General features: G+C 41.0%; 1 protein-coding gene across 1 annotated transcript in view; it reads right to left on the reverse strand.

The window, feature by feature from the left end:
• Positions 1-9419, reverse strand: part of LOC308676335 (vomeronasal type-2 receptor 26-like) — a gene marked incomplete at both ends in the record, with an annotated part of 93703 nt that extends 84284 nt beyond the window's left edge. The window contains 4 exons of the mRNA XM_081342146.1: positions 3592-3734; positions 7016-7085; positions 8142-8430; positions 9265-9419. Of these exons, the coding sequence (XP_081198272.1) occupies positions 3592-3734; positions 7016-7085; positions 8142-8430; positions 9265-9419 (657 nt within the window). The remainder of the gene's footprint in view (positions 1-3591; positions 3735-7015; positions 7086-8141; positions 8431-9264) is intronic.
• Between the last annotated feature and the right edge of the window lie 1919 nt (positions 9420-11338).

Genomic DNA, 11338 nt, shown 5'->3' on the forward strand with positions numbered 1-11338 from the left:
CGTCATCCTCAGGCTGGTGGCTTCAGCTTCCTTCTTCTGGGAGAAGCATGCATATGTGTGTGTGTGTGTGTGTGTGTGTAATTTTTTTGGATTGCTAACAAAGAATTAAAGGGAGGCTGATATGGCCATTTCAAACTCATTTGTTCTCATCAATCAGCCATACCCTTCTGACATTCGAACCTGGGCCAACTGCATCTTAAGCAGTTGTTTTAACCCCTAGGCCACAGGCTCTCTCTCTATCTTTGTTAGCTGAGAAGCAAGGGAGATATGTGTTAAATGTTTGTTAAGTATTTAGAATGCACTTGCTTAGGTCCCAAACACGAGACAAATCTTATTTCCTCTTTCAGCCTAACCCAAGGCCATCTACAGGCAGTAGCCACAGCAGTGGCAGCTCATATTTGTGTAAATTTTTTGGCTTGCTAACAAAGAATAAAGGGAGACAGATATGATCATTTCAAACTTATTTGTTCTCATCAGTCAGCCATACCCTTCCTTAGATTCTAAATACTTAACAAACATTTGGTCCCCTGTCATGGTCAGATCATTACCTCCTGTGGCTGGTCTTCCGTTATGCCACCCCCTGCCGCTGGGCTGCGGAACCGACCAGGTGGTTCTGCCCCAGGCGCCTAATGGACCCGGAACGGTTCCAGAGGGCGCTTGGGCCTATACCCATCACCCTTACCCACAGCCCAATCGATGTCCTGGTGGATGCCTGGGAAAGGGCGGCCACCGGGGCACTTGACTGTGTTGTACCCTTGCGACCTCTGACCTGGCGCAGATCCCGTTGGGCTCCATGGTTCTCTGCGGAGCTCCGGGAGATGAAGCGTCGGAGATGGGGTCTAGAGAGCGGTTGGAGGTCCAGGTGATCCGAATCTGACCGATTGCAGCTAAGAACTTTTATAAGGTCTTATCTTGCGGCGATAAGGACGGCGAAGTCTAACTACTTTGCTGCCCTTATCGCATCCGCAGATAATCGCCCGGCCGCCCTGTTTAGGGTAACTCGCTCCCTCCTTAATCAGGAGGTGAGGGAGGATCCCTTACGGGGACGAGCCGAGGAGTTTAGTCATCATCTGGCGGACAAAATCGCTCAGATCCGGACCGGTCTGGACTCTGACTGGGCAGAGTCTGACGTGGAGGAATCGGACGGTCGTGAGCATGTTATCTGGACTGAGTTCGATCCTGTTTCCCCTGATGATGTGGACAGGATCATGGGGAGGCTGAGCACCACCACCTGTTTGTTGGATCCGTGCCCCTCCTGGCTAGCTTATGCGGCCTGGGAGGAGAGACGAGGCTGGTTCCACGCAGTAATAACTGCTTCTTTGAAGGAGGGTGTCTTCCCTGCCACCTTGAAGTAGGCGGTGGTGAGACCGCTCCTCAAGAAGCCTGCCCTGGACCCGGCTGTTTTAAATAACTATCGTCCAGTCTCCAACCTTCGCTTTTTGGCAAAGGTTGTTGAGAGTGTGGTGGCGCATCAGCTTCCTCTGTTCCTGGAGGAAACTGATTATCTGGACCCGTACCAATTGGGTTTCAGGCCCGGGTACAGCACGGAGACGGCATTGGTCGCGCTGGTGAATGATCTCTGGCGGGCTCGGAACAGGGGTTGTTCCTCTGTCCTGGTCCTATTAGATCTCTCAGCGGCTTTTGATACCATCAACCATGGTATCCTACTGCGGCGTCTCAGGGGGTTGGGAGTGGGAGGCACCGTTTTACGGTGGTTCTCCTCCTATCTCCTGGGCCGTTCGCAGTCGGTGTTGACGGGAGGACAGAGATCCGCCCCGAGGCCTCTCATTTGTGGAGTTCCTCAGGGGTCGGTTCTCTCGCCCCTCCTGTTCAACATCTATATGAAGCCGCTGGGTGAGATCATTCGTGGTTTCGGGGTGGGGTATCATCAGTACGCTGATGATACCATACTTTTTCTTTCCACCCCGAACCAACCCAGCGATGCCCTCGCCGTGATGTCCCGGTGCCTGGAGGCGGTCCAGGTCTGGATGGGGAGAAACAGGCTTCATCTCAATCCCGCCAAGACTGAGTGGCTGTGCATATCGGCATCTCGGGTCAACCAGACTATTCCATCTCTAACGATGGGGGGTGAGGTGTTACCCCCCGTTGATAGGGCTCGCAACTTGGGCGTCCTCCTGGATTCACGACTCAATTTTGAAGACCATATAGGAGCCGTGACCAGGGGGGCTTTTGCCCAGGTTCGCCTGGTGCGCCAGTTGCGACCCTATCTGGACCGAGATGCCCTACGCACAGTCACTCATGCGCTCGTGACCTCCCGTTTAGACTACTGCAATGCTCTCTACATGGGGCTGTCCTTGAGGACCACTCGGAGGCTTCAGCTGGTGCAGAATGCGGCCGCGCGAGTTGTGATGGGGGTTTCCTGATACTCCCATGTAACACCTCTACTCCGCGAGCTGCATTGGCTTCCAGTTGCCCTCCGGGTGAGATTCAAGGTGCTGGTGATGACCTATAAAGCCCTAAATGGCTTGGGTCCGGGATATCTGAGGGAACACCTGCTGCCGGCATCAAGTTCCCTTTGTCCAGTGCGGTCCCACAGGGAGGGTCTTCTCAGGGTGCCACCAGTAAGAGATTGCCGGCGGGTAACACCCAGGGATAGGGCCTTCTCAGTGGGGGCGCCTGCCCTTTGGAACCAGCTGCCAGTGGAGCTGAGGACTGCCCCCGACCTCCGTTCATTCCGCCGGGGCCTGAAGACCTGGCTCTTCGAGCTCTCTGGCCCAGGCTGAGGATTAATCTTATTTTAACTGGGGTTTTATTTAGGCAGGGACACATATAATTTTTTAAAAAAATTGTTTTAAACTTTTGTATTTTGGTTTTTTAATCACCCTGTAAACCACCCTGAGTCCTTCGGGAAAGGGCGGTATATAAATGTAATAAAATAAATAAATAAATAAATAAATAAATTTAACACACACACATGATATATATATATATCAACTCCACCTCCTTTTATTTGGTCTGTTTCTTTTAAATAATTTAAATCCCTCTAGCTGTGTGTTCCATTTATGGGTTTCATCCCACCATGTTTCCGTAATGGCAACAATATCATATCTGCCCTCATTTACCTGAATTTCTAGTTCACCCTGTTTACTGTTCATACGCTGTGCATTGGTGTATAGACATTTGAGTCCTTTATGATTTATCACCTCATGTTCTGTGCTAACTTTGCACTGTAAATATTGAACATTAATATTGCTTGTAATAAATATCTGTCAGCTAAAGTGACCCTGAGGGGGTTCACAGAGATAAATTAGACTCAGAAAGGACCATGAGCAAAAAACATTTAAAAAATGGGAATAATTTATCAATAATGAATGTATTAGAATAATGTATGAATAAATGCTTTCTCTATATCGCCAATGACTTTTAAATTTTACTGCAACATATGCATGGAAACTCAATAATATTTTGTGTAATGGATGACATACTACTGGTTTTAAAAAACATGTAATTCTTATCCTTATAATTCTTCCCATTCTAGACAGATCTATTTCAAGTGAAATAAGTCTTTTTTCCTTCTTTCTATGTTAAAAGATATAGAGCTGTCATTTAGATACAGATAATCAAACCTACTTGATTGAAAGTGGTGGGCCAAGTGATGGCTTCCTCATAAATGGTGAACATTTGATCTTTAGCAACCCAGGGATCCAGCTTCCCAACTTTCACTCGATGAATTGACTGGTTGGGGAATGTGACCCAGTTCTCAATATCCAGTCCTGTAACAAATTCTCCATTGTCATGAAAAGAAATTTCATTCCCAACATTGTTGTTAAATGCAATTCTTTTCAGAAAGAAGTGAAGCTGAATTGAGAAATAATTCAATATATTTGTGAAAAAACAAAACAAAACAGAGTTATCATAGTTAATATGTGGAATTGTGTAACAGCCCAAAACAGTTTACACATTAAGAAAGGACTTGTCAAACCATAGCTTGTAGTTATCACTGTTACTGCCTCAAGGATGCATTGTTATTATAGTTACATGCTGGTGGAGCTTTTGAGTAAGGAAGTCATAATTCTCCAAGAGTACATCAGGAGACACAGCAGATGTCAGAGCACACTGATTTGTAATCGTCCTTGGTATCTTAAATGAAGCATTTTAACTGGAGCTGGATTGGGAAGTGATTGCTATCCCTCTAAGCATAAATTCTAGGGTCTTGGAGTAAGAGAATAGGCCCCTAGAGGCTATTGTGTACTCATTCTGGAGCCAGAAATACAGTTGAATTCAGCTGGATAGTCACTTTCAAGGACATGATTTAAAATGTGGAGGTTTAGCCAGATGGCTATTTGAGGCAGCAAAAGCCTGTAAAGTTTGGTTGCTGATCTTTTGAACAAGGATTGGGAAGGGGACATTTGTGTTGTATATAGAGAGTGTGGTCACTGTAGTGTCATGTACCACTGAAGTCCCATCACAGAACTATAAATATATTGGAATAGTATAAGGACAGCAGCATAAGTTTCCAGTTCATCTGTCAGGACCCACCCCAAACCACGTCTTAGGAAGACAAAAACTCAGTCAGTTCTAGTCCAAAAGGAATCTTTACTAGGACATGCTTGGTTGTGGGAATACAAGACAGGACTTAGTATTGTTTTACGAACTGAAATTTTATAAAGGGTACCCAGTTCAACCCCCCTTCCCTCAATCCCATTTGGTCAGCTCCCATCCTTCTACTTCGTGTCAACCCTTTCGTGGGGAAAAAAGGAACTTTTTTTGGTTTATAGTTATTGCCTTCTTCCTCTCCCCCTCCCTTTTGATCCCCCTAGTTCAAAAGGTTTCCTTGGTCTTTGAAATGACCTAAGGCAGGCTGAATCCACATATGCTCCTCCTTCCTCGGGAGATGGCAGAATCCATAGGGGGGGGATAATGTTTTAAACCAGGGGTGTCAAACTCAATTCCATTGAGGGCCGCATCAGCATTGTGGTTGCCCTCAGGGGGCCAGGTGGGTATGGCCAGGGTGGGCGTGGCCTACTGGGTGGGCGTGGCTAGGGTGCATATGGCCTACTGGGTGGGCGTGGCCAGCTCTACATCGTTCGCATCAAGGGTGCCTATGGGGGCCTGGGCAGGAGTGGGACAGATCTGAGGGTCTCTGGCAGAAGGAGGGTCTCTGGGCCAGGGCCAAGGCAGTGGGGGCTGTTCCCTCACTGTTTCCAGGATGGCTTCGCGGGCCACATGAAACCACTTCGCGGGCCGGATCCGGCCCCCGGGCCTTGTGTTTGATATGTCTGTTTTAAACATACATTTATGAATGTGATATAAATGGATTCTGACATCATCCCACAATCATCTGATCTGGGGTTTCTGCTTCATTGGGGACATAGAAACATTTATTACAAACATCAAGTGGTGACTGAATTGATTAACAAGTCATGGCATATTATTTGAATGGTGGTATTGTTGTGGCATGTATAATAGTGAAGACTAAGACCCCAGGCTGCTTTTCACTTTTCAGTGCCCCAATGGGAAATGAATGGAATTCATTAAATAGCATTTCATATTTCCTGGATCAATGTGATGTCATGGTGAATGAGGAGGTCAGTAAAATAGGGATTTCTTGCAAATGCAAATCAAATTCCAGGTTAGAAGGATGACTTTATCCTGGTCACCTGGGTGTCAAGCAGTTTCCTTTCAAATCAGAGCCTGGGAATTTTTCAGAGGTGGTAGCTTTCTATGATCGGGGTGTTTATAATTATGTCTCACTTTGTGAGGAGCAAGGTGGAGTATCAGGGTATTATTAGCAACCGAAGAAAGTGAGTGAGTAGAGTGGATAGATATGTAGCAGCCATTTATTCTAATTTGCAGTATATAAGGTGATTGAGCAGCACTGGACATTTGGACTCTATAATAAAATCAAAAGAAAGTGTTGAGACTTCCTACATAAGATTTCTAGTAATCTATTTAATTCTGAGACTGTACTAAGGACACTGTAAATGTTTGTCCATATCCACAGGTAAGGCTTTCTTGGCTAACTTTGCCCATCACAGAAAGGGGAGGCATAGGCAAAAGCTAAACCTCAGGTAGCTGCAGCCTATCTGAAAGTTAGAGAACAGGTCATTTTAGAAGACTAAAGCAGGAAGTGAGTATCTTCAAGATTAGTGATCCCACAAGAAAAAAAAAGGATAAAGAGAAAACACACAAGAAATTCCTAACTTTTTATTTGCACCCCACTGACTCTTCTGATCTGCAATTCATGTCTCACTTCCAATATATTTGACTACTGAGATTACCTGCCATGGCTGTACATCCTGAAGATTAGGTTTCCTGCCACTCTTATGTGGTTGTTGAGCCACCTGTATGGCATGTAAAGCATGTGCTGCAGCATACACTGCATTATATATATTGTAACTGTGACTGGTCATCCTCATTTCAAAAACAGCCCCAGGAAGGCTCTCCAGGTTCTCCTTCCCAGTGCAGATATTCTCAGTTTCCTCGTTCACAGATTGGTTTGGAAATTCACAGCCAAATGCTTGCTCCCACGTATCTTTTATAAAGCCATCTTGATGAGAGAATAAGAAATGCTTTCTTGTCCGAAGAAAATGCTGGAATCCTTCAACTTCATTTGAATAAGCCGCAAAAGACAGTGCACCATGTAGGACTTGGATGTCCCAGCTTTTCTGATAAAAGAATGATGCAAGAGTCATTTGGGAAACCATGATCCACACCTTGCCTTTTGGCTTTATGGAAACCATTTCCATTTCAGGTAGATATAACAACCATCTCAAATGTAAAACATGTTTATCATTGATTATTACAACATTAGCTTTGCTGTTAGTAAAAATATGAAATGTTTCCACAAAGCATTTCAGGCCGTCATCCATATTGTTGATATAAATTGTTCTGAGCTGCTCTAAGAAGGCAATACAGATACCATGGAGAGAAAACCATGAAAATATCAGTTTTTCAAATTTTGCTCCACCATCTCCTTTCACAAGAATCCCAACCCAGGTCCACCTGAAGTGGACAAGTAGCTGAAGAATCCCCCTAAAATATAAGTCTTCACCTGGAATCATGTGGTAATAGAAGGGGATATCGGTTTTACCATGCATGCTTGGAGGAGGGCCGTACAGGAACTATAGAAAAAAAAACACAGGAAAATGATTGACAAAAGCAATATGTATCTTCTCCAAATATAGAATTCTAAAATATCTCAGAATATACTCTCACACTACAGTATTTATGTGCATGAAATATTTGTGAGACAAGATAATACATGATTGTTGTTTTGTATTCCAAAAGTGCAGAGTTGTATGACTCTATAAATTTTCATCCTCTTTCTCCTTAACTTATATATTCTTGCTGTTTCTTCATAAATATAAATAATTTTGTCTATGAAGGTTGTTCATACTATATGGTAGAACCACAGACCATTTGTAAATTCCTTGTTCTACAGACAGAAATAGATTGATGAAAAAAGTATCCAACCTCTGTTCTTAAATATATCTCAATGTTATGCTTTAAGATTCTTCCCTTGCATAAGTTATTTATGAGTCTGTGGTTATGAATCTTGTGTTGTATACCAATATATAGCACACTTATAATCTCTCTTTTCTTGTTATAGACAGTATGGTTCTAATTTAAAAATGTATTTTCTCAATTTATTGGAGAATTTTAATTGCACCACTGAATATTTCCTTACAAAATGTCATGTATCAGGATGAAATATAATTTTTTGTATACTATATCCATTAAAAAACTGCTTCTATAAATTCCTTTAATATGTCATTCTTTAATTAGTTAGCCAGATATATAGCCACAATATTTCAGTTTCCCAGTCCCAGTGGATTCTGAGCAACATAAAACACAGAATAAAATATAATATAAATAAATAAAATCCAGAAACTATATATTATTTATTGTTCATCATTATATCAACTTGCATGGGAGGACTACAGAAGTCCAAAGCTTCTGCCCAATAGGAAATTTATTATTGGTTATTTTTTGAATCTTACCTAACATATCAAATTCTGAAAATGAATTCTCATTGTTTTATGCTTTAATAAATACATTTTCTTAAATATACTTTATAGATAAATATATGTGAAGTTCAAATATCTTAATGAATTACAATTTCCTCTACCCAAAAATACAAAGCAAAGTGTGAAGATCTTATCATTAAGAAATCTTACCTGTGGAACCTTGTAAATGCTTAAAATATCTGCCATATCAAAAGAAATTGCAGGATCAAGAGTCCCAACAACTGATACGAGGTTGTTCAGGATGCCACATTTGTAGTTGGGAATGAATAGGTTGTGACTGGAGAAAAGTTCCATTGTGGCATGATAGGTGTACTCTCCACCATAAGTATCATATAGCCTGAAGCCTAAAGTGATATTAGGTAAGACTTGGAGGTCTTCATTTATCTTCTTCACAGCAAATATCAAGCTCAAAATATGCTGGTAATACTTGATCAGGACTCTGCAATGGGAATTAGATGCTACATCAAATGAAATTATCTAAAAAGGGCAGTGAAATTAAGCTCCATAAAATTATGTTAATTGATTAATGGTAACCATTCAGTTTTCAATGAAATCATTGCTAGCATTTCTTAAAAGTGCTTGTTAATCAATTTTCATTATATTAAAGTTATAGTTCTCTATGTTAACTTGATAAGCAATTCAAAAATCGCAAGACATGCCAAAGCCAATTTAATCTTAAGCAAGATTTAAGGTTCTTCTATCATAAGAACAATAGTAGCAAAAGTTTGCATTAATGCTTTCATTATTTTAGCTATAAGAAATTGATATATTAGTAAAACAATCTTTTTAATTAAATTAAATTAAATAAAAAGCAGAATAATACTTTTACTAATTAAATCACCCTGAGGACATATATTTCTTTTCTCCCTGCTCCAAAAGATTTCAGCATATCAACACAGGGATACATTTATTTATTGAAGTAAAGCATACTGCATTTTTTACTTAATAGTATTATTCATATGGTTAAATATAACTGACCTTTCATTTGAGAAGCAGTTTTAGAAGCTAATGCTATAATCCCCAATATTGTATAGAATCTTAGAATAACAAAATACTAGTTATTTTGATTTTCCCCCTTTCTGTATGGAACACAGAATTTCACTACTGGTTTTCTTTAGAAAGCATAATGAAAACATATTTAACTTGAAAAATATTACTTTAGTTTTATATTTATATTTTAAAATTTATATGTGCAATACTGGAATAAACAATAGATTGATAAAATATTTTTGTTTAGATTGATGCAATGCTACCAATAAAGAAAATATCTTACTGAGGTTCACCAATATCAGAATGCTTGGGAACTTCCTCAAAGTTTTCTACATTTCTACTTATGAAGACAAAGGATGTAATGCCACCAACAATGAAGTCACCTGCTTGAAAATATTGATGAAAAATTTGGATGGTATCTTGAATCTTGCAGGTCATTGGTTGTGCATTACTAGACATATGTGGCAATAATAGGAGAAGAATCAATATCATCATGAGCCAGCTGTCAAGGTTTCTATCATTCCATGTAATCTTTATGAGTCTCCAAGTATAGTCAAGATTGGAATAAATACTCTCTGTTCCTCCCATTTTGTTCTGAACTTTAAAATAAAAAGTCATTCTCAGATGTCACTCCTATAATGATTTTACCTGCTCATGAACTCTAAGAGCAGGTTTGTCAAAACATATGAAGGATTTATACTGACCATCAGCAATTGTTGCTCATTCTTCCAAGTAAACATAAGTTGTTCATAAGGGCTTTGAGAAACAGCAAAATTAATAATAATCTTTTTGATAATTATAAAGGAGGGGAAAAGAAAAGTGCAATCTTTAATTTTCCATTTCTCTGTGGAACTAAGGATATGCTTCTCAATTCTGAACACAGTATTAGCAATTCAACACACGAATGGAATGATAAGGCTGAAAAGAGATAATCATCATCAAATATTGAAGGATATATTCTTGAGATGAAAAGTGAGGCATAGAAAATAGTAATGAGTCTGTGCTGGATCCTAAAATCAGGGCAAACATGTAACTTTCACCTTCATTTTAAAAATACTTTCTTTTCTTGAGGGTGACCTCAAAGAGTAATAACAGTTGCTGGTGTTACTTCATTTCTATAGCAAACTACCGTAACTAAAGAGCCCTGGTTGCACAGTGGTTACAAAGCAGTACTGCAGGCTACTTCTGCTGACTGCTGGCTGACAACAGTTTGGCAGTTCGAGTCTCACTAGCTTAAGATTGACTCAGCCTTCCATTCTTCCGAGGTCAGTAAAATGAGTTGGGGCCAATATGTTGGCTCTGCAAACTGCTTAGAGAGGGCTGTAAAGCACTGTGAAGCAGTATATAAGTCTAAGTGCTATTGCTAAAAGTTTCAGGGTCGTTTACAGGATAACTTTGAAATCTTAAGAGTATGAAACAAGGGCCCCTTGTTTCAAAAAAGAGTGCAACTGTCATACCATATGGAGCAAAGTAAAACTCCCCCCTTTTGGCCACAGGAGCCACCTATTCTTTCAGCAGTAGTTATGAGTCCAAAATGACCCCTTGTTTGCACATCCTCATCTGACAGTATGAATGGAAAGTCCTCAGACCCAGGGTGAAGTAGAGTTCCAACATACACGAACATGAGTCAGAGCCTCATTAGTCTTGTGTCAAAGTTGGTTCCTTCCCAACCAGGCCCACTCAGCCTCCAGGCATTTAAACAGGACCTCAACAGCCACACTTGGCCAATAGAAGTTCAAAATTGTACAATATTGATGATTGATGATACAAACTGCCAAACTGGTAGATTAACTCCAGCGATTCATGTGATTATTAAACAGTGGAGGAGACAAACCCTGTAGCATCTCACATAACAGGGGCTTAGGTGATGAATTAACTCCCCTTCACTAACTGGAAGAAAGCATAAAGAAAAGACAAGGACCACTATAAATGCTGACCTCAATTCCAAAGTCCTGCTGCCAATTCAGAAGGATACTATGGTTGGCAGTATCAAAGGCCACTGAGAGATCAAGGACCACTATGACAGATGCATCCTCTCCATTCCAACTCTATCACAGATCATGAACAAGTGGAACCAAGAAATTCCCAAAGAGGAGACTGTTGTTCACTCCCTTCTTAAGAAGCCATTGCTGAATTCTACCCTAATGGACAATTTGTTGCCTGTCTTCAACCTTCCCTTTCTGGAGAAGGCTCTTGAGAAAGTGGCCACACTACAGTTTCAGAGGATCTTAGATAAAATGTAACATTTTGTGCAAATTGAGCAAAACAGCAACAAAATAAAGAAAGATGGTCAAAATCAGCAAACTTGATTTGCACAAGGAAAGAAATGCAAGTCTGTGTAGCTCACACAGTAACTA

Source organism: Vipera berus (assembly GCF_964194415.1).
Source record: "Vipera berus genome assembly, chromosome: W".
Classification (NCBI taxonomy): domain Eukaryota; kingdom Metazoa; phylum Chordata; class Lepidosauria; order Squamata; family Viperidae; genus Vipera; species Vipera berus.